At 44.0% G+C, this 27,205-nt stretch overlaps 1 protein-coding gene across 2 annotated transcripts; it reads right to left on the minus strand.

Moving 5' to 3' along the window:
* Positions 1–1,449: 1,449 nt before the first annotated feature.
* On the minus strand, positions 1,450–26,600 carry gpatch11 (G patch domain containing 11). Of its 2 annotated transcripts, XM_038800575.1 has the most exons (8): positions 26,472–26,600; positions 23,821–24,047; positions 18,865–18,906; positions 17,379–17,499; positions 13,952–14,042; positions 5,858–5,968; positions 3,680–3,761; positions 1,450–2,386 (listed from the first exon to the last, which is right to left on the minus strand). In XM_038800575.1, exons 1-8 carry the CDS (start codon positions 26,528–26,530, stop codon positions 2,331–2,333), a joined length of 789 nt encoding a protein of 262 aa, XP_038656503.1. In that variant the 5' UTR covers positions 26,531–26,600; the 3' UTR covers positions 1,450–2,330. The 2 variants fall into 2 exon arrangements, with proteins under 2 accessions (XP_038656503.1, XP_038656504.1); XM_038800576.1 differs by lacking the exon at positions 5,858–5,968.
* Positions 26,601–27,205: the final 605 nt, after the last annotated feature.

The following is a 27,205-nucleotide window of genomic DNA, read 5'->3' on the forward strand; positions in this document are numbered from 1 at the left end:
AAAGCAGCAACAGCCTTTCAACTCTGATGTTTTGTCTACTGCTCCTCCTTTTACCCCACATTAAGTCCTACAAGTCACAAACAAAGGCACGGTAGCTCAGTGGTTATCACTGTTGCTTCACCACACCAGGGTCCTGGGTTTGATTCTCTGCTTTGGTCACTGTCTGTGCGGAGTGTGCGCGTTCTCCCAGTGTCTGCGTGGGTTTCCTCCGGGTGCTCTGGTTTCCTCACACAAGCCCTGGAAGACATGCTTGTTCGGTAATTTAGAGATTCTGAACTCTCTCTGTGTACGGGATTTTCACAGTAACTTCATTGCAGAGTTAATGTAAGCCTACTTGTGACTGTATTAAAGATTATTTATTTATTATTTGAAAGACCCACCCAGAAGGTGCTCTAGTTTCGACCTACGACGCTCAAAGACATCCCTACACAGACCTTGGCAGATGCGGATACTTAATGCACAAATGGAAAATTAAATTATCACTGTGTCACTCAGAACAGACCATGGAGCTCAGTGCCTGATAAATACGAAGGAGGTATTACAGTGATACACACCACCACTCCTGATGCAATATCCTGGCTTGGCCGCCTTGATATAAAACTAGCCATACGAAAGTTGTCATCCTGCAACCTTCTTTTTTTTAATCCTATTCTCTGGAACTCCATCCCAAACCCCTCCACTGTACCCTCCAACTCTTAAAGAAAGCCTCCTCAAAATAACAGTTATTGGAAAAAGAGGACAATGGGGTTTTCTTAAACTAAGGATATTGGTGATTTATAAAGAGTAATTTGGATGGTGTAGTATTTTGTGAAAAGTCAGGATGGAGGAATTGTAGGACAGAATTAAAAGTTGAAGAAGCTGCAAGCTCCTGTCAAGGGCTAGCTTGATGATAGAACCAGTCATTTAAGCGCGCACTATGAAATCGTCAAATAAAACATTTAAAGAAAACTAAATTGATATATGATTCAACAGGATGCAAAATAATATATGAAGGTAATATCTTTAATGCTGAGGAAACAGCTGGTCACTGTAATGGGGAATTATAGTTTGATGTTCTATAAAGATCAGATCAAATGGCTGAAGAGTCTTCCTCTGGAGTTATCATGTGAATGACATTCTGAAACTCCCACTCTGAATTTAGTCCCTACACTTCAAAATTTCTTAATTGGTTGTAAAACGCTCAAGACAACCTGAGGTTGTGAAAGGCACTACATAAATGCAATTCCTTTATTTCAGTTAGACATCAAATGTGGCGATATTAAGAGCACGTGCATTACATGAACGGTGATATACAAGGGAAAGAATAATCTGAATGTTTTAAATGCCTTTCACAACCCAAGGACATCCTGCCGTGCTTTACAGCCTCTCAGTGTAGTCACTATTGTAATTCAGGAAGGTCAGAGTTGACTGTGTATTACTGTGTCTATTAAATGTCACAGGTTACAAAAGTCATGAAGCAAGAACAGGTGTTTATTTGTAATATGCAAGCAAGTAGACACAGCAAAAGAACAGTTGGGAATACAGTAAAGTCCAGAAACAAATCTGCAGTCAGGTTAAAAATAGCACAACTGAACAAACACCCAATATATTAATCCTGTGTCCAGTAGGTATCCACTACACACCAGGTTTTACCCTTTAACAATGAATACAAACGGAAAGATTAATCAGGAGCCTGAATTTTACACACAGTTATAATTGAACTCTGCCTAACCTCAGTCACAGACAAGGTTCGATGAAGATTATAACTAGGTTCCAAATATCACACTGTTGATAAATGATTCCCCAGATTTGCAAGAGTGAAAATAAAAATATCTTACCTTTTTAACCTTTCCACTTTTCCTACACATACCTTTACATTTGCATCTGTCTTCATTTCTGTACTAGTAAACATCGCTCTGCGCACTGCTGGCATTGAAACTGAACAGGCTTTGGCCTACACTAAATGTACTGCTTCAAGAAGACACAGCAGGAGTTCCCAAAGCGAGTTGTTCTCAGGCAAATAAAGTGACATTTAATACAGATCAATAAGTACATAGAGATACTTTCAAAATAAAGTAACAGAAACATGAATATTTGAAGTGTACAGTTGCCCTTCAGTCAAGAAGCTCACAAAGATGAGAGACGCCCGGCATCACTACAGAAGTAGCATCAGATATCTTTCAAGTACAAGCTGGCGTGCACTCTGCCACAACCAGCATCCGGGTTTGAATTGACAACTGGGTTTGGTAACTGAGTTTGTACTTGGAACAACACTCCGTTTCAGTCTCAGCAGAACGGCTCTGAAGAGAGCACGAGGATGCCATTACTGTTCTGTACTGTGCTTGGGTCAGTCAGCAGTGGTCGGCAGCACAATCCCCAGGGCAGTTATCAGATAAATCCTCCTCATCTGCAACAAGTCAGAAGCGACATTTTCAAAATAGAGATCGATAGATTTTTAATGTGAAAAAAATGCAGAGAAGAAAAAAAAAATTGCCCTTGTAGAGTGCCTTTCTCAGCCTCGTGATATCCCAGCCTGTTACAATCGTTCTTGACAGTTCTGGTGTCATCCTTATCAGTCTTTTTTGCACCTTCTCTAGTGCCTGGATATCTTTATTTTGGTAATACGTTGATCGCAACTGTGCACAGTAATCCAAGTACACGCCAACCAAGGTTCTGCACAAGTTTAGCATAGACTCCATTTTTTAATTCTATCCCTCTAGAAACAACCCGGGTGAGTGAAGTTGGGAGTCAAGAGAGAATGGTGCCTCTGTAAGTGCACGTGGGGAAACAAGGTGGTGATGATAGAGTCCCAGAAGTGGCAGATGCTATTTGGAGAAGTACCAGAACAAGATATGTGGAAATTAAGGACTGGGATAACTAGTGTTAATTGGAACTGGAGCCATATTGCCGTTCTTTCACTGGATCAAAATGCCGGAACTGCCTTCCTAACAGCATGGTGGGTGCACCTACACCACATGGACTCAAGAAGGTAGCGCATCAACACCTTCTCATGGAAAATTATGGATAGGCTATAAAAATGCTGACCTAGCCAGCGATGCCCACCGCCACATGACAGAATATAAAATTTGAGAGGAGGGAGTGAGGTCAGGGCAGAAGCATTGTGAAATATTCACATGGGGGGGGCGCTTGTTAACTTCTGCTCCACAGCCCTGAGGCTGCTATTTTCCTCCATCTCTAACTCTTGTGTATCCCCCACTTGTCTTTCTGCCTGAGCATTGGCAGTCATGCAGTCAGCTTTTAAACTCAAAAAAACAATGGTGGCTACACTTCTAAAAAAGCAATTATGTTGCTGCAAATTGCCTCAGGATATTCGGAGGTTGTGTGAGATGCTACATAAATTCAAGTCACACCTTTTCCAAAGAGTAATTTCAAACATGTATTAGGAAGAATTAATATTAAGGGAACAAATCTGCTTTGGTGAATATGCCAAACATGAGGGCTAATTGAAGCAGTTAGTTACTGAAAAAGGAGAGCACAGTGACTGGGGTTTTAATGAGCTGAGTGACATTTTTGTGACTGAAAAGCTTTTATTTTAAATTATGCTAAATCATCGTTTATAGGAAATCAACCCAATATTAAAGTTAATTGCATGGGACAAAACATTTTGCTCCTGAAGAATGGGAATAAAAGGAAGCACTCATCTACAAATTTTCTAAAGATAGGTACAGTGTGTTTCTACCTTGGTAAGAAATTGAACACCAAACACAGTAGAAGTATTTCCTTCTGAGATAGCTGGTCAAATTCAGCAGTTTTTCCTCAGTCTGAAAACAAGAAAATACCATTTCAATGAATAAGCTTGTCTTCCGTAAAGAAAATTGCAACCCCAACCCCCTCTGTATTCCTGCAACCCAGAAGTGATCACTCACTGCATTCCTGTGATCCAAATGTGGTAACAGACAATTCCTCTGATCCAGATGTGGCAACAGTGTCTAAACCTGTTCCAGGTGCGATAACGTTAGTTTCCCTATTCCAGATATAACTTTCTATATTCCTGAACCCCGAAAGTAATAATACACTGCCTTCTCCGACACCATTTTAAAATAAACTTTATTGTCACAAGTATGCTTACATTAACACTGCAATGAAGTTACTGTGAAAAGACCCGAGTCACCACAGTCTGGCGCCTGTTTGGGTACACAAAAGGAGAATTTAGAATATCCAATTCACCTAATAGCACGTCTTTCGGGACTTATGATAGGAAACCAGAGCACCCGGAGGAAACCCCACAGACACGGGGAGAACTGCAGACTCCGCTCAGACAGTGACCCAAGTCGGGAATCGAACCTGGGACCCTGGAGCTGTGAAGCAACATTGCTACCCACTGTGCTACTGTGCCGCCCGAGGTGGTAATTCACTACACTCCTCTGCACCATGGTGAGGTGAAAGGCTTGATAGCCTCAGGAAGTGTGAATAACACAGGATGGGATAATGGCAACATCAATGCATTAAAAGGAATTTACATTTAAACAGCATCTTCACAATTTCAGGATACCCATAGTACTTCACAGTCAGTGAAATACTTTTGAAAAGTAATTTGTAATTAGGACCTTTGTTACTGCTCTAATGCAGAAAATGTGCATCCAAGGTGTATCTAACCTAACCTCCTCCTCAGTTCCTTCCTGTCAGCTCATCATCTAAGTCATCATAGAATCCCTACAGTGCAGGAAAAGGTCATTCGGCCCATTGAATCTGCACCGACCCTCTGAAACAGCATCATAATCAGCCTCCCACCCTATCCCTGAAACCCCTTAACCCCACTTAACCTGATGTGGAGATGCCGGCGTTGGACTGGGGTGAGCACAGTAAGAAGTCTTACAACACCAGGTTAAAGTCCAACAGGTTTGTTTCAAACACGAGCTTTCGGAGCACGGCTCCTTCTCCAGGTGAATCACCTGGAGAAGGAGCCGTGCTCCGAAAGCTCGTGTTTGAAACAAACCTGTTGGACTTTAACCTGGTGTTGTAAGACTTCTTACTGTGCCCACTTAACCTGAACATCCCTGGAAACTAAAAGGCAATTTAGCATGGCCAATCCACCTGCACATTTTTGGACTGTGGGAGGAACCCCACGACCTGGAGGAAACCCACGAAGGGGAGAACGTGCCAACTCCAGTGTCACCCTAGGCCAGAATTGAACCCAGGTCCCTAGCGGCATGAGGCAACAGTGCTAATCACTGTCCACATACTTCAAACTGCTGGAACAAACGAGGCAGAGGCCACCTTCTGCACCTTGCTGGAACTGCAATACGTTTGGCCCACGCTTCAAACTTGGAAACCCTGATCAATATGATTCATCCACCCACAAGACAAACTTTGCTCCATATCTGGCTCCTAATTATTATGATTTTTATGCCCCATGAGGCAGAAATCCATTTGTCTACATTCCAGAGTTGACCATGCAAGTCTCTGGGGTGTTCAGCAATTGATTTTCAACCTGCTAAATTAACTGATTCATAAAGGTGATCTTACTTAGCACTATCTGTTAATTACCGCACATGGGGGCAGGATGGTGGCGCAGTGGGTTAGCCGTGCTGCCTCACGGCGCCGAGGTCCCAGGTTCGATCCCGGCTCTGGGTCACTGTCCGTGTGGAGTTTGCACATTCTCCCCGTGTTTGCGTGGGTTTCGCCCCCACAACCCAAAAGATGTGCAGGCTAGGTAGATTGGCCACGCTAAATTGCCCCTTATTTGAAGAAAATGAATTGGGTACTCTAAATTTATTAAAAAGTTATTGCACAACTACCTCAATACAATTGTTTATTAAAAAATTTAAAAACAAATAATAAAAATAATAAAATATTATTGCACATGATCTGTAAATATAGCTTACAATTAAAACTGATAAAGTAAATACTGTCGTACTGTGTTTAATGTTTTAGAATCCCATTCACTTGATTCTTCTTCCTCCTCCTTTTCGTCATCTTCAACAGAAGTGGGCAGCCAATACCATGCTTCCTGTGGGGCATCCATACCCTGTGCACGACAGTGATTGAGGACACTTAATAACAGATCATTGAACAAACTGAAGTTCCTGTTCACACATCTACATCGTGACACCATAGTAGTTTGGTTACAGAGTTTCTTGGACTGTGATGAATACTAGGTCATCTTTTTAGTGGCACTGCTTCAGGGATAAATACTGACAGGACACCAGGAAGAAGCACTCTTCATTGAAATTGTGCAGTGGGATCTTTTGTGCCACCAGGGAGGGCAGACCAGGTGAAGGTTTAACATCTTATCCGAAAAAAGTTATAGATCGTCATAATGAAGAAGGATAGTATGAAAGTAAATTTTATATGGAGCAGGGCTACACTAGAAGCAGTGCCCCACTAGAAATAGTGTCAATCAGCGATCATTTTTAAAAAATTATAAATTTAGAGTACCCAATTAATTTTTTTCAATTAAGGGGCAATTTGGCGTGGCCAATCCACCTACCCTGCACATCTTTGGGTTGTGGGGGCAAAACCCACGCAAACACGGGGAGAATGTGCAAACTCCACACGGACAGTGACCCAGAGCCGGTATCGAACCTGGGACCTCGGCGCCGTGAGGCAGCAGGGCTAACCCGCTGAGCCACCGTGCTGCCCCATCAGCGATCATTTTAAATGTTTTTGATTATGTCAGTGGGTGAATCTATGGCAAATGAGAACACCATTTGAGCTGGTGTTGTGCTAGTGTTGAGCTAGGTCATCCATTTTGGATCTAACAAAGAAAGATTAGAATACTTTCGAAATGCTGAGAAGCTAGAAACTGTAGAAGAGCAGAGAGATTTGGGAGACCAAGCACTCAAATTATTAAAAGCCAGTGATCAGCTAACAAAAGAAATCAAAAAAGCCAATGCTATGTTGGCCATCAGTCTAGGGCCTAAAGTTTTTTTTTTAAGTAGTCTTTATTGTCACAAGTAGGCTGACATTAACACTGCGATGAAGTTACTGTGAAATCCCCTAGTCGCCACACTCCTGCGTCTGTTCGACTAAACTGAACGAGAATTCAGAAGTTCCACTACTGCTTTATAATATTTTATCACTATTTTATGCTTCAGATAAATATTTACCGTTGATTGTGCTATATAAGATGATCCGGAATAGACTACCCAATTTTCTAGGCTCCAAAGATCATGCTTAGGCCGCAGAAGTCGACCTCTTCGCGTCAGAAATGCTTGATTTACTTACCTTACAAGTCAGCGCGCAAGATCAAGCGGGCTTTGCTGCCAAGAAGATGCATGTGAGTTTAAGACATGCCCACACAGAGCAGACCGCACATGACAAACGACAAACTTAAATGGGTCTTCCAGCACAAAAGAATGAAGTACAATGCTGATTTCAAGCTACAAGTTGTGACATTTGCCAACTAGTCAAACAAGTCGGAGTGAGGGAATTCAGTGAAAACTGTTGTGAGAATGGAAGGAGAAGGAATCTTCCCTGAAGATGCCCAAGACCAAATGCACTGTGGGAACAGGTTTGATCTTGAGAAGGACGTATCGGATCACCTTCCTGAAAACCATCAGATTGGTTATATCGTCACCAGAAATATAATGCATATAGTCGCACTAATCCAGCAAACATTTCAGAGCAACAGCTAGTAGGTATAGCCACTTCAAGGAGTGAAGACGTCTAGTGTTGCTGCAGAAGACCACGATCACTCAGATACTACCAAAAGATCTAGATACCAAAATTACTAGTTTCCAGCAAATCATCAGACAGTGGCAAAACAGGAGTACCGATTATGCCACATGGGCAACATGGATGAAATGCCCATGAATTACAATATGCCCAGTAACCCAACTGTAGAACAAAAAGGTTTTAAGACAGTTCTAGTGAAAACCACGTGACCAGAGACGAAAAGATTCACAGGGATACTAACCTGCATGGCCAAAGGAACAGAACTAAAGCCAATGGTAATCTTCAAATGCAACTGCCAAAGTAAAACCATGCTGAAAATCAAGCTCCCTACAGTTTTGTGCATGTGCATGGTTGCATGAAGTTGGATGGGCAGCACGGTAGCACAGTGGTTAGCATTGTTGCCTCGCCGCTCCAGGGTCCCAGGTTTGATTCCCGGCTTGGGTCACTGTCTGTGCGGAATGTCATGGGCGTGTCCCTTTAAGAAATATTTTTGCAGAGCAGCATGGTGGCGCAGTGGTTACCACAGCCGCCTCACGTCGCTGCGATCCCAGGTTCGATCCCAGCTCTGGGTCACTGTCCGTGTGGAGTTTGCACATTTTCCCTATGTCTGAATGGGTTTCACCTCCACAACCCAAAGATGTGCAAGGTAGGTGGATTGGTCATGCTAAATTGCCTCTTAATTGGGAAAATAAAATTGGGCCCTTTATAAAAGAAAAAAGAATTTCTGACCTCTCTGTCATGTAAATCTCTTCAATTTCATTTTTCTTTTCTTTTGTTGGGGAAGGATATAGAATCAAGGTGAGTAGATGTAATTAAAATACAGATTAATCTGATCTAAGTGAATGGTGAAACAGGCTCGATGGGCTGAATGGCACTGCGGTCTCATGTTAATCGCACTTCTGCCATAGAACATAGAACATAGAACAGTACAGCACAGAACAGGCCCTTCGGCCCTCAATGTTGTGCCGAGCCATGATCACCCCACTTAAACCCACGTAACCCGCAACCCAACAATCCCCCCATTAACCTTACACTACGGGCAATTTAGCATGGCCAATCCACCTAACCCGCACATCTTTGGACTGTGGGAGGAAACCGGAGCACCCGGAGGAAACCCACGCACACACGGGGAGGACGTGCAGACTCCACACAGACAGTGACCCAGCCGGGAATCGAACCTGGGACCCTGGAGCTGTGAAGCATTGATGCTAACCACCATGCTACCGTGAGGCCCATCATTCCCATCAAACACTTTACCAGTCAGTTCTGTTTCTCCTTTCTTATACATATGTGTACCTTTGCTGCCACTGCATTCCTTTTCTCTTTTCCTTTTTAAATATTGTCATTTGTCGTGACTTCCAATTCTGCTGAGGGGTTCACGCCTGAAACATCAACTTGTCCGTTCTCTCCAGAGCTGCTGCATGACCTGTTCTGACATAGGCAGTGTTTTCAGCTTTTGTGCTCTGGGATCAGTGCGAGACAACACAACGCCCCTCTCCCAACCACTCCCGCCTCTGTTTATTGGTGCAAGTGTAGAAGCCGATTGCCACACTTCCGAGTAGATAAAGAGTTGACTCACTTGCAATCTTCTACAGATTACCGCACCTACTGGAACATCATTAAATAAAATCAGGTTTATTGAGTCTAACGTTCTGTGTCTAAACAACAAAGAACCTTTTAGGAACTTCAAAAAGGAGCAACTACGCATAATGAATCATGAAGAGACTTAGATTGACATCTGTGGAACGCTCAAGCAGTTCAAGGGGATTAGAATTAGAAGTTAACTGCTGAAGAGAAATATTTATTTGTGGGATTGTGGAATACTGTGTTACTGGAGACAATGTGGAATCAATTGGGTTGTTTAAAAGAACCATAGGATTAAGGGGAGACCATTCAGGCTTTCAAGCCTATTTCACCATTCAGTTAGATCATGTTGATCTGTATTTTAACTTTTTTTTTTAAATTTAGAGTACCCAATTATTTTTTTCTCCAATTAAGGGGCAATTTAGCGTGGCCAATCCACCTGAACTGCACATCTTTGAGTTGTGGGGGTGAAACCCACACTGACACGGAGAGAATGTGCAAACTCCACACAGAAAGTGACCCGGGCCGGGATCGAACCCGTGACCTCAACGTCATGCGGCAGCAGTGCTAACCACTGCGCCACCGTGCCGCCTTTTAAAGAAATATCAGATTATTTTGTCAGGAGCAGCTGAATTTTCTTTTTGCTGTAATGGAAAAGGTAGATAGCAGAGATTGGTTCCAATCCATCGACCTCTGGGTTATGGGCCCAGCACGCTTCTGTTGCACTACTCTGCTCCCTATCTGTACTTTAACTTCATCTACTAATCTTGGTTCTATATCCTTGCCCAACAAAAAAATTCCATCACTCTCAAACTATTGGGGGGAGGGAAAGTTCTCGATTCTGCTACTCTTTGTGCAAAGAGATATTTTTTGAGATGATTGTGTGAATGACACAGGAGAAACCAAAGCTGCTTCAAGTCACAAGAATCATAAGATATTTGAACATCTTTCCTCATCTCATTGCAGCACAGTGCAGACTCTATATGCAGTATGCCCAAAATATCAAAAACAACCAAAGTCTTAGATGACCCTAGCCCCAAGAAACAATTTATATTGGAGTTGATTGTAATATCACTGGAAAATCAAAATATGATCAGGCAAAGGGGCAGCAGGGTAGCATGGTGGTTAGCATAAATGCTTCACAGCTCCAGGGTCCCAGGTTCGATTCCCGGCTGGGTCACTGTGTGGAGTCTGCACGTCCTCCCAGTGTGCGTGGGTTTCCTCCGGGTGCTCCGGTTTCCTCCCACAGTCCAAAGATGTGCGGGTTAGGTGGATTGGCCATGCTAAATTGCCCGTAGTGTCCTAATAAAAGTAAGGTTAAGAGGGGGTTGTTGGGTTACGGGTATAGGGTGGATATGTGGGTTTGAGAAGGGTGATCATGGCTCGGCACAACATTGAGGGCCGAAGGGCCTGTTCTGTGCTGTACTGTTCTATGTTCTATATTTTGGTTGTACTCCTCATGCTGTGATGCTCTGCGTGCTGTGTCCTGTTCATTTGATTTGCCTGAGCCCTATCCACTGCCAGTAAACATATGCAATGCGAGCATGACTTGTATCTGATCTGAGTGAGGGCTGTAATGTGAACATGACTTGTCCTAGCCAACTGTGGTTAGCTTAAGTAAACCTGTGAGTCAGAATATGGCAGTGCTGAGGTTATGTTGCTGGATTTACAATCCAGAGGATCTGAGCTCAGGTCCCACCTTGGCATTTGGAAAATTTTAATTCAGTTTCAAAAATGTGTCAGTGAAAGTAACCGTGAAGCTATCAGATTGTCATAAAAACCCAACTAGTTCTCTCATGTCCCTTTAGGGAAGGATATGTATCATCCTTACCTGACCTGGGCCTATATGTGAGGTCAGTCCCACCCTTACATGGTTGGCTCTAAATGACCTCTGCAGTGGTCTAGGAAGCCAATCCGTTGTCCAAACTACTACTGAAAATATGAGAGAAGAATACAAGAATATGTGCAACAGAACTGAGGATGATTCCAACCTTGGATGACACAAAGAGAGTAGGAAAATGGAGGAATAGTGTTCGGTTGAGATAGATTAGGTGGCAATAATTACACAAGCGAAAAGTAAATGAAAGGTGGCATGACTGAATGAGTTGAAGCAGAGTGAAGTGGGCGACAGTCACGTCTCACGAATTTGATTGGGTTTTTTGAAGGTAGATGAGGGCAATGCGGTCAATATTGTCTACATGGACTTTAGCAAGGTCTTTGACAAGGTACCTCATGGTAGGTTGTTGCAAAAGGTTAAATCTCATGGAATCCTGGGCGAGGTTGCCAATTGGATACAAAATTGGCTTGGCGACCAAAGCCAAAGGGTGGTTTTACAAACTGGAGATCTGTGACCAGTGGTGTGCCTCAGGGATCGGTGCTGGGTCCACTGTTATTTGTTTCATAGAATAAAGTAAATGATTTGGATGAGAATGTAGGAGGCATGGTTCATAAGTTTGCAGATGACTCCAAGATTGGTGGCACAGTGGAAAGTGAAGAATGTTATATAAGATTGCAACGGGATCGTGATCAATTGGGCCAGTGGGCCGATGAATGGCAGATGGATTTTAATTTGGATAAATGTGAGCTGATACACTTTGGTAGATCAAATCAGGGCAGGCGCTACTCAGTTAACGGTAGGGAGTTGGGGAGAGTTATAGAATAAAGAGATCTAGCGGTACAGGTTCATAGCTCCTTGAAAGTAGAGTCGCTGGTGGAGAGGGAAATGAAGAAGGAATTCAGCATGCTAGGTTTTATTGGTCAGAATATTGAATACAGGAGGACGTCTTGTTGAAATTGTACAAGACATTAGTACAACCACACATGGAATACTGTGTTCAGTTATGGTCACCCTATTATAGGAAGAATATTGTTAAACTAGAAAGAGAGCAGAAGAGATTTACAAGGATGCTGCCAGGACTTGATGGTCTGAGTTATAATGCTGGGACTTTTTTCCCTGCGTAGGAGGCTTCGTGGTGATCTTATAGAGGCCTATAAAATAATGAGGAGCGTAGATAAGGTGGGTAGTCAACATCTTTTCCAAAAGGTATAGGAATCCAAAACTAGAGGGATTGGTTTAAGGTGAGAAGGGAGAGATACAGAAGAGACCAGAGGGGAGATGTGTTCACGTAGAGGGTGGTGGGTATCTGGTACGGGCTGCCAGAGGCAGTGATAGAGGCAGTTAGACGGTAATATGGGCAGGGTGGGTATAGAGGGATATTGGCCAAATGTGGGCAAGTGGGACGAGCTTAGCGATAGAAACTGGGCGGCATGGAGAAGCTGGGTCGAAGGGCCTGTTTCCCTGCTGTAAACATCTATGACGGTTCAGAAAAGAAATGGAAACAGAAATAATAGAACTGGCACTAAGGGCATTGAGATTGCATAAGTATGAAGAAATTGAACAATGCATGCTCTGGTTGTAGACAGGGAAGAGACGGCATGAGAATGTCCACGTCCTGGCGCTGAGGTCCCAGATTCGATCCCAGTTCTGGGTCACTGTCCATGTGGAGTTTGCACATTCTCCCCGTGTTTGCGTGGGTTTCGTCCCCACAACCCAAAGATGTGCAGGGTAGGCAGACTGGCAACGCTAAATTACCCCTTAATTGGAAAAAATGAATTGGGTACTCTAAATTTATAAACAAAAACAAAAATACATTTTAAAAATGTTTTGGTCTATCACATGGCGTCAGTGATGTCATTGTGTGAGTGGAGCTGGGCTGTGGCTCTGAGTTTTACTTTTGCTTTGAGTTTGGATTGGTTTTGGAACTGCACAGGTTGAAAGAAGTGTCTCTCTACATTTTAAAAGCTGTTTCCAGATTGCTTGATAACTTAAAGGAGATAATAGCTTTCTGGAAGGAATTCAATCTGTGGTTTGGAAAGGGAAACAAGAGTATCAATAACAAGTTTTATATAAGTGAGAATGCCGTGTGCTGGGCCAGACCTTTGAAAGGGGTTTCTGGTTTTACTTGGATTTTGTTATTGAATTGGAACAGTTAAAGGGGAATTCATTAAGGGTTATACATAGATTACTGTAGCTGTGTGGGGTCTTTGTTTGTAGTTGATACAAACTCTTCCTGTGTGTGTTTATACAAATGTTAACTAAATTCGTAGAATAAAGCTTATTTTTTTGATTAAAAACGCCTAAGAACTCGGTTGAATAACACCTGAAAGATAGGGTCTTGTGCTCATCGGAACCAAAATCAATAAACAGTGATAGGTCAGGTGAACTCCATTATATACTTTGGAGTTTTTTAAACCGTGGCCCATAACAGGAGTGCACATTCTCCCCATGTTTACGTGTGTTTCCTCCGGGTGCTCCGGTTTCCTCACACAAGTCCCGAAAGACGTGTGTTAGGTCATTTGGACATTCTGAATTCTCCTTCCGTGTACCCGAACAGGCGCCGGAATGTGGGGACTTGGGCTTTCACAGTAACTTCATTGCAGTGTTAATGTAAGCCTACTTGTGACAATTTAGGTGTTTTTGTTCTAAGAGTTCAGTTAAGTGAGATACAATGAAACTATTTCTTCTGGTGCAGAAATCAAGGATGAAGGATATCATTTTCAGGAGAGAAATCAGGAATCACCTCTGCTACACAAAGGGAACTGGAAATCTGAAAACTCTCTCCCAAAAGATTCTAGAAGGATAGATGAAATTGAGATATGGATCTGCTGTGATTTCGGCCTGAGGGGCTGAAGAGGGGCTAAATGGTATCTATTTGTTCCTATATTCCAATCATGGTAAAAGCTGAGATACCTTTTGTGTATCTAGTTGTTGACAGGACAGCTGGCTCTTCCTTAGATCTCCTTCCATCTGACGTTGATCTTTTTTTTGTCTGACATGTAGCCTGTAAGGTCAGGAGGACAAAACTTTTATGAGCACAACTAAGACTAAACAATACAATGTTGAATAATTGCATTTAAATAATGCCTTTAACATACTTAGAAATGTCCCAAAGATGCATCACAGGAGCATAAACAAACAGAATTTACACTGAGCCACACAAAGAGGTATTAGGATAGGTGACAAAACGTTTACTTCAAGGGGTAGATTTTAATAAATGATTTAAGAGGAGAGAGGTGGAGAGACTTTTAAGGGTGGAATTCTAGATCTCACGGCCTGGACAACTGAATTTGATTTGATTTATTATTGTCACATGTATTAGTATACAGTGAAAAGTGTTGTTTCTTGCATAAGACCCACGACATCGGAGCAGAATTAGGCCACTTAGCCCATCGAGTCTGCTCCGCCGTTCAATCATGGCTGATATGTTCTCATCCCCATTCTCCTGCCTTCTCCCCATAACCCCTGATCCTCATATTAATCAAGAACCTATCTAACTCTGAAAGACACGCAATGATTTGGCCTCCACAGCCTTTTGCAGTAAAGATTTCCACAGATTCACCCCCTCTGGCTGAAGAAATTCCTCCTCATCTCTGTTTTAAAGGATCGTCCCTTTAGTCTGAGATGGTGCCCTCTGGTTCTAAGTTTTCCTTCAAATGGAAACATCCTCTCCACGTCCACTCTGTCCAGGCCTCGCAGTATCCTGTAAGTTTCAATAAGATCCCCCCTCATCCTTCTAAACTCCAACGAGTGCAGACCCAGAGTCCTCAACCGTTCCTCATATGACAAGTTCTTCATTCCAGGGACCATTCTTGTGAACCTCCTCTGGACCCTTTCCAAGGCCAGCACATCTTTCCTTAGATACAGGGCCCAAAACTGCTCACAATACTCCAAATGGGTTCTGACCAGAGCCTTATGCAGCCACAGAAATACATCCCTGGTCCTGTATTCTAGCCCTCTTGACATGAATACTAACATTGCATTTGCCTTATTAACTGCCGACTGAACATGCACATTAACCTTAAAGAGTCATGAACAAGGACTCCCAAGTCCCTTTGTGCTTCTGATTTCCTAAGCATTTCCCCACTTAGAAAATAGTCTATGCATAAATTCCTCCTTCCAAAGTGCATAACCTCACACTTTTCCACGTGATATTTCATTTGCCACTTCATTGCCCACTCTCCTAGCTTGTCCAAATCCTTCTGCAGCCTCCTTGCTTCCTCAATACTACCTGTCCCTTTGCAGATCTTTGTATTATCTGCAAACTTAGCAACAGTGTCTTCAGTTCCTTTTCCCAGATCATTAATGTTTATTGTGAAAAGTTGTGGTCCCAGCACAGACCCCTGAGGCACACCACTAGTCACCGACTGCCATCCTGAAGAAGACCCCTTTATCCCCACTCTTTGCTTTCCGCCAGTCAGCCAATCCTCTATCCATGCCAGGATCTTACCCTTAACACCATGGGCTTTTAACTTATTTAACAGTCTCCTATACGGCAACTGGTCAAAGGCCTTTTGGAAATCTAAATAAATCACGTCCACTGGTTCTCCTTTGTCTAACTTCCTAGTTGCCTCCTCAAAGAACTCTAACAGATTTGTCAGACACGGCCTCCCTTTGACAAAGCCGTGCTGACTCAGTCCTGTTTTACCATGCACTTCCAAGTACTTCGCGATCTCAATGACCGAAGTCAGGCTAACCAGCCTATAATTAAAGTTCACTTGATTCGCTATCTCATTCCTGTACTCTTGTCTCGTCATTGTTTGAAATCCGACCCACTACGGTGGTGTCATCAGCAAATTTGAAAATCGAGTTGGAGGGGAATTAAGCCACACAGTCATAAGTGTCTAAGGAGTATAGCAGGGGGCTGAGGGCACAGCCTTGTGGGGCACCGGTGTTGAGGATGATCGTGGAGGAAGTGTTGTTGCCTATCCTTAGTGATTGTGGTCTGTGGGTTAGGAAGTTCAGGATCCAGTCACAGAGGGAGGAGCCTAGGCCCAGGCCACAGAGTTTGGAGCTGAGTTTCGTCTGAATAATAGTGTTGAAGGCTGAGTTGTAGTCAATAAATAGGCGTCTGACATGGGTGTCTTTGTTATCTAGGTGTTCCAGTGTTGAGTGCAGGGCAAGGGAGATGGCGTCTGCTATGGACCTGTTGCAGTGGTAGGCGAACTATCAAGGCAATCCGGGAGGCTGGAGTTGATTCGTGCCATCACTAACCTTTCGAAGCACTTCATGATGATGGATGTCAGAGCCACTGGACGATAGTCATTAAGGCACGCTACTTAGCTTTTCTTTGGTATAGGGATGATGGTTGTCTTCTTGAAGCAGATAGGGACCTCAGATTGGTGTAAAGACAGGTTGAAGATGTCTGCCAATACCCACGCCGGCAATCCACACAAGACCCGAGTGCTCGTCCGGGTACCCCATCTGGGCCAGTGGCTTTCCGTGGGTTGACCTTCGAGAAGAATGCTCTGACATCTGCAATGGTGACCTTGGATACAAGTTCATCCGAGGCTTCCAAGATGGATGGTGCGCTCTCGCTGACCTCTTGCTCAAAGCGGGCATAGAATGCATTGAGCTCATCATCGATAGCTAGTAAGTATGGCTGGAAAGTATGGCGATCAATGGTGAAGTGATAAAAATCGGGGAATCCTAAGGCAGCCTCTCAAAAGAGTTCACATCACTTTTCACAGTGCTCAGAATTGAGACCAAAGCAGAAGATTAATCTTAAGCAATTTGCTTTTGTATTCCAAACTTCTATTTATAAAGTCCAGGATTCCATATTTCTTTTGAACCACTTTCTCAACCTGCTGTGCCACCGTCAATGATTAATGCACAAATAGCCCTAGGTTCCTCTGCCCCTGCAGCCCCTTTAGAATTCTATCCTTTATTTTACACTGCCTCTCCTCCTCCTTCCTACCAAAATTAATCACCTCATACATCCCTGCATTAAATTTCATCTGCCACTTGTCTGCCCATTCCACCAGCCTGTCTTTCCTTCAGAACTCTATTACTATTGTCCTCACAATTCACAATACTTCCAAGTTTTGAATCATCTGCATATTTCGAACTTGTGTCCTGAACACACAATCCTGGTGGTTCAGCAGTGACCCTATTGCCGAGATGGCTATAATTATCATGACAAGTTGTCATTACAAATGTGTACAAAGTAATTTATAATGGAAGAAATTGATAAAAATCTTATTGACTTTACATTACTCTTATGCTTTAAAATAAATTATTGCAGTTCACAAACTGAACACTTCTCTTTAGCTTAATTTTCAAGGTCTACAAAATCAAGATTTCATTAAGTATATAAGATTCAGACAGCCATCTCCTCTACCTATATTCATTAAGGGCAAATTCCTCTGCTCGTTTTTTCACTTGTGACATTCGTTTGCGACGTTCTGTCATTTCCTCAGCTTTCCGTTTCTCGGCAGCCTCATGGCCAATTCCACCACGCCCTGCAATGATAAAACATTTACTCAATCGACAACTTGCCACGTCAGTCAATTACATACATCGTAAAGAAATTGTCAGCAATATTGCTACCCTTTAGAAAACAGGATGCCATGTATTATTGGGGTATATCTTTGCACACTTTTCAAATATTTATTTGGAGGCACCTCCTAACCCAACAACCACAGTCTGTGTATATTTATACGGATACAATATTCAGTTAATAGCCATTATCTGTCTATAATTGAACACAATTATTATACAGTTAACACCTAACAATCTGGCCCAACAACACAGAACTACTTTGTTCCTGATCTCTGCAGCAGCCCATGATAACAGCATGCCTCCTGTATTCTTACTTCTGGATGATCAGTCCTAGTTCCCTTTCTCCTCCCAATGTTGGTATGGTTCAAGGGATCGACAGAAACAGGAACCCAAGGAAGATGCTTACCAAATAGACCTTACCAGTGCCAATCTGCCACATCTGCCAGACCTGTATCACGTTTCCTGCTAGAAAGAGATACCTGCTCTCACTCCACTCATGACCCATTACTGCAACTGCCACACAGCTGCTCAGCCTTGGATCCCAGGGACTTGACTCCATCAAGGCTGTCTCCCGATTCACTGTCTCTGAGCTTCTCGCATCAATTCACCTCTGCACCTGGCCACGCACACAGCAGCCTGCTCTTTCTCCATGTGTGTGCTAGAACTACAAATGCATTGCTCAAATCTGGCTGGAGTAGTAAACCAAACCACGAAGGGGATGGTCATTCCTGGCTTCAAAGCATAGGAGATACCAAAAGCATCTGCGAAGGGATTATGCCAAAATTAACCCAGAAGAGGCACTTCTAAACAATCTATATAGCACCCCAATCTCTCCCTCATCAGTCACATATTTCATAAAGCCCCTTTCTCCCTTCTGCCTTGACAGATCATTTTCATGAAACTCAATTTCTGTGGAACCCCCTTCTTGCTCATTCAATGTATTCTCGAGCCAACACCCAACAACTAATTCTCCTTTGACAAAGGGTCATCTGGACTCGAAATGTTAGCACTTTTCTTTCCCTATAGATGCGCCAGACCTGCTGAGATTTTCTAGCATTTTCTCTTTGGTTTCAGATTCCAACATCTGCAGTAATTTGCTTTTAACTCATTCTCTTTACTCTGTAACTCATTGACATTACAAAGGATACCCTTTAATCCATCTGTACCATATGTAGATTGGGGGTAGATACAGCATCCAAAAGCTTCCAACATGACAATCTTGCTATCAAAATGCACAGTAACACTGACTGACTGAGGACCAGATCTATTGAAATAAGAGAATGGAGGTCCTTCTGAAGCATCACGGTGAGCTGGGATCAACTTACCTGTCTTGATCTGTAGTGGAATAGGTTCAACAATTCCATTTCCTGCAAAAGCAATGAATGCACATAAGAGAATTTAATCACATGACAGTTCTCGTCCGAAGCTCAAGTTAAACTACCATATGAACTCTCTGCAGCGGAGTCATGTCCTCTTAATTTACACATAAAATATATTCTTTCATGGGAAGTGGGCCAGCATTTGTTGCCCATCCCTAATCCTTGAACTGAGTGGCTTGCTAGACTAAATCAGCGGGCAGTTCAATTCAGCAGTTATTGCACATTGCTGTGTAGTAACATGAAAACCAGGTGGGGACGGCGGATTTCCTTCTCCGGAGGACATTTGTGAACCAGGCGTGTTTTTACAGCAATTGACAATGGTTTCGTGGTCACTGTTATTGAGACTAGTTTTTTTAGATTTTATTAATTTAATTTAAATTCCATCAGAGATTCGAACCCATGTCCCCAGAACATTTACCTGGGTCTCTGGATTACTAGTCCAGTGACATTACCACAATGCCACCACCTCCCTGACTTGTGAGTGAGATCAAAACTAAATACAAGATAGTCGCTAGTAAATCCTGCAACAAAAAGAAAATCAAGACAAACTTCTTTACCCTGCTAGTGGGAATGTGGAATTCACTATCATATAAAATGGTTGAGACGAATAGCAGAGATGTGTTTATGGGGAAACTAGTTTAAGTACTTGAGAGAGAAAGAAATGGGATGTGCTGATAGTGAGAGGGATTGGTGGAAGCTAACCTGGAGCGTCAACACAGAACTGTTGGGATGAATGACCTGTAAGCTTCTATGCAAGTCTACACAGCAAGATTATAAAGACAGAACTTTCAATAATGGGAACAAAGACAGAAAAAGCTGCAAACTGTCAGCAAGTCAAACAGCACCTGTGGAGAGAACAAGTGAGTTAATGTTTGGAGTGTGGTATTTTCCTGCCTTTCCTGCTGAGTGTTTCCTGCATTTTCTCTCTCGGATTTCCAGCATCTGCAGTGTTTTTGCTTTTTCCAGAAGAAGGTGTTCATGGTTCTGAGGGGTTTTGATAGAGTAAATAAGAAACTGTTTTCAATGGCAAAGTGGTTAGTAACCACAGCACACAGACTTAAGGTAATTGGCAAAGGAATCACTGGGGAAATGAGAAGGGTTTTATTCATGTGGAGAGTTGTAATGATCTGGAATGAGCTGCTTGAAAGGGCAGTGGAAACAGACTCAATAATAACTTCCAAAAGTGAATTGAAGGGGAAACACGAACAGTCTCTGGGGAAAGCAGGGAAATTAAACTAATTGTATAGTTCTTTCAAAGCATCAACATAGGCACGATGGGTTCAAATGTCTGCATCTTGCTTTTAAACAGCACACTGACAGAGGACCAGAACTACTGAACTAAGAAAGCATTGCGGTGTCCCTTTGTCGGATTTTTGTTTGTAAAAACAGTTGATACTTCATAAATGCAAAATATTCTCAGCTGTTGAGTGACATGACGGGACCATAAATAAAGCTGTTCCAATATGGATTGGAGGGTAGGCGGTATACTACAAGTTCTGATTCCTCACGTTGAGGAAAGGTTAAGAGAGCGAGGGCTTTTCTCATTGGAGCGAAGGAGGATGAGAGGTGAATTAATAGAGGTTTATAAGATGATGAGGGGGATAGCTGGAGTGGATGTTCAGCAACTTTTTCCTCGGGTGAAAAGTAGCTGTTACAAGGAGGCATAACTATAAGGATCATGGTGGAAGATATAGGAGGGATGTCAGAGGTAGGTTCTTTACTCAGAGTGGTTGGGGCGGGGAGCGCACTTCCAGCTATGGTAGTGGAGTCGGACACTTTAGGAACTTTCAAGTGGTTATTGGATAGGCATATGGAGTGCACTAGAATGACTGGGAGTAGGTTGATTTGATCTTAGTTTCAGACTAGTTCGGCACAACATCGTGGGCCGAAGGGCCTGTACTGTGCTGTACAGTTCTATGTTCTATGATATGAATTCTTACTCAATGGTTGCAGTGAGTGAGGTTAGGCTTTGCTTTTCAAAGCTTTTTGTCTTGCACTCAGCAGGGCAATTCGCAAAATAAATTGGTTTATTTTGTGTAGCTGTCCTGATGGCTGCAAGGTGAAAAGCTTCGACAGCATGTCTCTTTTTCAGCAATTTTCAAGATCCTGGTTATGAACAGAGTAAATTCCTGTTACACAATGAGGCACACAGTGGTGTTCATTTTTTCCATTAATGTTCAGTAACTTGTGAGGAATCAAAACTTATAGTACACCACCTCCTCACCACAATTTGTTGAGATGTTTTACATACTAATAATGACTGTATCGTGAACCCAATGATATTTTACTTGCTATTTCAGGGCCAATGACTCAGCAACATCTATTGTGTGAGGACATGATTGGCAAACCAATCAAAGAAAATTTGTAACTCCATTTGTCATATTCACCCTTTTAAATCCCATATTTAAATCCTTGAAATGAAATGAAATGAAAATTGCTTATTGTCACAAGTCGGCTTCAATGAAGTTACTGTGAAAAGCCCCTAGTCGCCACATTCCGGCGCCTGCTCGGGGAGGCTGGTACGGGAATTGAACCGTGCTGCTGGCCTGCCTTGATCTGCTTTCAAAGCCATGGTCTAATTACCCTTCAATTGGCATCAGATCTAACTTCACGTTTTACTTGATTGAGTGGTAGTGTTTACTGACTGGGCTTCATGTAAATGAGTTTAAATCCCTCCCTAGCACTTTGAGAATTCAAATTCAGTTTCAAGTAACCAGAAAAGCTGGGCTGTTCTCTTTTTTGCACCTTTGATTACAGACCTGTCAGCTTATAGAACAGTACAGCACAGAACAGGCCCTTCGGCCCTCAATGTTGTGCCGAGCCATGATCACCCTACTCAAACCCACGTATCCACCCTATACCCGTAACCCAACAACCCCCCCCTTAACCTTACTTTTATTAGGACACTACGGGCAATTTATCACGGCCAATCCACCTAACCCGCACATCTTTGGACTGTGGGAGGAAACCGGAGCACCCGGAGGAAACCCACGCACACAGGGGGAGCTTGTTATACTGCTGGGATAATAATCCAGATAAATGAGGCTAAATCCTGCTGTGGTACTTTGAGAATTGAATTGTATTTTAACTCAGTAAAAGTGACTATAAAAGTATTCTCTTGAATGTAGAAGATTAAGGGTGATCTATTTGAGGAGTTGAAGATTTAAATGGTTTGATAGGGTAGATAGAGAGAAACTATCTTCTCTGGTGATAGAACAAGGGGACAACACCTTGATATTTGAGCTGGGCCATTCAGGAAACACTGCTACACCAAGGGTAGTGGAAATCTAAACTCTCTCCCCCAAAATGCCATTGAGGCTGGCGGGGGATTAATTAAACATTTCAAAACTTAGATTAATAGACTTTTGTCCGGTCAGTGCATTAAGAGGTACAGAGCCTAAGTGAATCAATGAGTTTACAGGTTATCCATGAAGACAGAACGGGCAGAATGGCCTCCTCCTGGTCCTAAATTATTTGAAAACGTATCAAGCTGTGATGTTTACACGAGCAGTGTAGAAGAAACCTCTACATGAGAGTAAGGTCACTGTGTCCCCCTTGGTGCGCTAGGTGAGTACACTTTTTTTTGTTTTGTTTTTTAAAATAAATTTTGAGTGTCCAATTATTTTCTTCCAATCAAGGGGCAATTTAGCGTGGTCAATCCACCTAACCTGCACATCATTGGGTTGTGGGGGTGAGACCCACGCAGACACGAGGAGAATGTGCAAACTCCACGCGGACAGTGACCCAGGGCCGGGATCGAACCCAGGTCCTCAATGCATGAAGCAGCAGTGCTACCCACTGCACCACCGTGCCGCCCTAGATGAGTAAACTTGACCATGTTATGTTACTAGTTAAAGGAGCTGTGTTTTTTTTCCACCATTTGTGAATTTGGCGTGTGGGTTTATTTTGTTCAATACGTTGAGGCTTTGCAGATCCCCAATCCAGCTGGCCTAGCCTTGCGCCAGTGTCTCTCACTTGTACCTCCCCAGTTGTTTGGTATGTACTTTGCCCTTTGTCTACTCCAAATCTACAACCCTCCTAAGATTCCTGGCCTCCTCCAATTCTGGCTACTGTACAACCCAATTTTCACTGCCCCACCAATGGTGCCCATGCCTCCAGCTACCTAGTAACTTACCATAAATTCTGGAAACTCCTCCTGAAATCTCTGACTCTCAACCTCTCTTTCCTCCTTTTAGATGTTTCTATAAGCTTCTGGTCACTGGTCTCAACTAATAGAACATAGAACATACAGAGCAGAAGGAGGCCATTTGGCCCATCGAGTCTGCACCGACCCACTTAAGCCCTAATTTCCACCCTATCCCCATAACCCAATAACCCCTCCTAACCTTTTTGGTCACTAAGGGCAATTTAGATTGGCCAATCCATCTAACCTGCACGTCTTTGGACTGTGGGAGGAAACCGGAGCACCCGGTGGAAAGCCACGCAGACACAGGGACAACGTGCAGACTCCGCACAGACAGTGACCCAGCGGGGAATCGTGTGCCACGTGTGCTACCATATTACATTTAGTCTGATTATACTCTTACGAAGCACCTTGCACCATTTTATTATATGTATAAAAATGCAAGCTGTTGTGATTCACATGAAACAATGGCACAGCTTGAAACCTGCATCACTTAAAATTTGGTTATTTGGTTGGCATTTATAATCACCAGGATATCATTACAATTCACAATAAAGTATATACATTCTTTGATTAAAACAGAAAGAGGCCATTCAGCCATCGGGTCTGCACAGGCCTTTTGAAAGACCACCCTAGCAGGCCCAATTTCCCACTCTGTAACTTCACCCGAAGGGACAATTTTGATTAAATCAGTGCTCTGAGAACATACATCTTTCAGAGAACAATTCAAAGACAATTTAAGATGACGGGAAACATACCACTTTTGCCAAGACCACGACCTTCTTTATACCCCATTTTCTGAAGCAATGCAAATCCTTTGTTGTCACTCCCTAATGAGCTCTGTAACATGGTCTCACGTCTCTCCTTCTCTTCTTCCTTTTTGCTCTTCTGCTTGTTTTCCAGGATCATTTCCAGTGCACGATCTTTCTTCAGGATTTCTTCTTTCACTCTTCTGACCATTGCCAGTCCTGGTTTGACATCTTGCCTGGGTGGAAAAGAATGGCATTAGCGTTAATTATCATGACCAGATTTCTCTCAAATGCATTAACTCTCCCTTGCGGGACAGTTTCTGAGTAGTCAGAGACTCTCGAACAGTTCCCTGAAGAAAACTTCTTTGTATGTACATGCAGGTTGCTATTTAACCAGGATGTACATTTCCAAATGTCCCAACGCGTGTACTTCCAGTTGGTGTAGCCGTGGGTTTCTCCCAGGTGCTCCGGTTTGCTCCCACAGTCCAAACATGTGCAGGTTAGGTGGATGGACGTACTAAATTGTCCCTTAGGGTGAAGTTACAGAGCGGGCAATTGGGCCTAGGTAGGGTGGTCTTTCAAAAGGCCAGTGTAGACCCGATGGCTGAATGGCCTCTTTCTGTACTGTAGGGATTCTATGACAGCGATTTAGAGCAGAAAACCCAGGAAACTTTCCCCTCCTTAACGCATGGGCACAGAACAACTGAAGCACCTGTACTATCATACTGGCTGTGATCAAACTCCACACAGACTAGGGATGAAATTTGGCCTACAGAATCATGGAGCACAGTGGGAAACTATTCAGTTCATTGTGTCTGTGCCAGCTCTTTGAAAAGTCGCCAGACTACCAGAAGGATGTGAAGGCTTTGGAGGGGGTGCGAAGGTGGTTTACCAGGATGCTGCCTGGTCAGGAGGGTGTTAGCTATGTGGAGGGGCTGAATAGACTCGGACTGTTTTCATTAGAAAGACCGAGGTTGACGGGTGACCTGATAGAGGTCTACAAGATTACGAGGGGCATGGATAGACTGGATGGGCAGGCACTCTTTCCCAGGGTGGAGGGGTCAGTCACCAGGGGGCATAGGTTTAAGAGCCATGGGGCAAAATTTAGAGATGTGCGAGGCAGTTTTTTTAAGCAGAGGGTGGCGAGTGCTTGGAATGCGATGCCAGGGGTGGCTGTGAAAGCAGATCATTAATACCGATCAAAAGGCATCTTGACAAACACATGGATAGGATGGGTATAGTGATATGACACAAGGAAGTGCTGAGGGTTTTAGCAAAGGTTGGTATCATGACCGATACAGGCTTGGAGTGCCGAAGGGCCTGTTCCTGTGTTGAATTGTTCTTTGAATGAGCCCAACTCCCCAGTGCTTTCTCCAAGGGCCTTCAAATGTTTCTCCTTAAAAGTATTTAACCCTTTTGGAAGTTACTACCAAATATATTTCCACCAACTTTTTAGGTTGCGTATTCCAGATCACAATAATTCACTGGCTAAAATACCTCATGTCTCCTCTGCTTCTTTTACCAATTATCTCGAGTCAGCGACTCCCAATCATGAACTATCCTAGAAGCAGAAACAGATTCTCCTGGACACCTCAACTGAATCTCCCATACCTCATCATAATGATGTTTTTCATTGCTAACCATCTTAGTAAATCTCCTTGACACCTTCTCCAATGCCTTGATAACTTTTCTGAAGTGTGATATCCAAGAATTGGACACAAATCTCCAGATGAAGCCAAGCAGTGATTTATGAAGGTTTCACATTATTCTCTGGGCTTTACGGCTATGCAATTGCTGAGCTGCCAATAGAGGTCATCCATCTTAATTTACAACTAATGACAAGCAATAAATGGCAGCATTACCCACATCCAGGAAAAAATATTACTTTGTCAAGTGGCATCGTTCAAAGTATAACCAGGGAACACTCCCAAAGCTATGGACAAAATCCAATACCTCCAAAACAGTTTAACTGGTCATCCATCTGGTTGTTGTTTATGGCAGCTTGCTGTGCATAAACAAGGCTTATCACATTCACTTTCAAAACTAGAGTGACTACATATCAAAATGATTAACTGATGTGACATATTATGGAAAGTATAAGACATGATATTAGTGCAAGTTCTTTCTACAAATTATTTTAGGACAAACATTACAGTATTCATCCTGAGTGCTCTTATGTGAGAAGTTGTTAAATAAAGTAACATGAACAAGGGGCTTTTCACAGTAACTTCATTGAAGCCTACTCGTGACAATAAGCTATTTTCATTTTTCAATTCTTCAATGCCTTAATCTGCAATTTCAGCCGGCATTGTGTAGTTAGAAGTACAGTTTGCAAAAACTGTTAGGCCAGAAATACTAGTTCAACTGTCGGATTTCAAACCAAGGCAAACTTCTTCACGCAGAGTTTTGGAATTGAATTCCAGGATTACTGACAGAGGTAGAAACTATGTCAAGATTTATGATTAGACTGCAAGAGGTGGCAAAGGGGGGACTGATTGAAGAGTTGATGGAATGAAGGGACATGGAACCAGAGGGGGGCAGGTGATGAGGACTGTTTGCTGGATGGGCCTCTTTTTGTTCAACATCAACAGCCCAGCTCCGGATAGGCTCAATCCCCAACCTCGGGCCCTGCCACCTTGCTGGACGGGCTGAACTCTTACTGCAAATTGACAAACGTGTCCGACATGTAATCATCCTCCTCTTCCTGCCCGGCCGCCATCTTCCCCACTCCAGCTCGGGGGGGCAGCAGCGCGAGGGGCCGGCTGGGCGACGCCGCGCACGCTCGGGGGGGCGGGGGTGGGGGGGCGACGCCGCGCACGCGCGGGGGGGGACAGGGGGACGCAGCGCACGCTCGGGGGGGGGGGGGGGCGACGGGGGGCACGCTCGGGGGACCACGCCGCGCACGCACGGGGGGGGGGGGCGACGCGACGCACGCTGGGGGGGTGGGGGTGACGTCGCGCACGCTCGGGGGCGCGCGCGCTCGGGGAAGACGTGCACGCTCGAGGGGAGACGCGCACGCTCGGAGGAAAGACGCGCACGCTCGGGGGGAGACGCGCAAGCTCGGAGGAAAGACGCGCACGGGGGGGGGGGGGAGACGGCGCGCACGCTCGGGGGACCACGCCGCGCACACACCGGGGGGGGGCGACGCGACGCACGCTGGGGGGGGGTGGGGGTGACGTCGCGCACGCTCGGGGAAGACGCGCACGCTCGGGGGAGACGCGCACGCTCGGAGGAAAGACGCGTACGCTCGGGGGGGTGGGGGTGACGACGCGCACGCTCGGGGGAAGACGCGCACGCTCGGGGGAAGACGCGCATGCTCGGGCGGGGGGATGCCGCGCACGCTCGGGGGAAGACGCGCACGCTCGGGGGGGGGGGGGCTGCCGCGCACGCTCGG

Source organism: Scyliorhinus canicula, chromosome 6 (genome assembly GCF_902713615.1).
Source record: "Scyliorhinus canicula chromosome 6, sScyCan1.1, whole genome shotgun sequence".
NCBI classification, from domain to species: domain Eukaryota; kingdom Metazoa; phylum Chordata; class Chondrichthyes; order Carcharhiniformes; family Scyliorhinidae; genus Scyliorhinus; species Scyliorhinus canicula.

What these genes read in the sequence shown, in the direction of transcription:
- gpatch11 (XM_038800575.1), bottom strand. Translation starts at nt 26,530, where the DNA reads ATGGCGGCCGGGCAGGAAGAGGAGGATGATTACATGTCGGACACGTTT. An exon ending in GACACGTTTGTCAATTTGCA is followed by an intron (nt 24,048 to 26,471) that starts GTAAGAGTTCAG and finishes TTTTCCACCCAG; the next exon opens with GCAAGATGTCAAACCAGGAC. An exon ending in TCGTGGTCTTGGCAAAAGTG is followed by an intron (nt 18,907 to 23,820) that starts GTATGTTTCCCG and finishes TTGCTTTTGCAG; the next exon opens with GAAATGGAATTGTTGAACCT.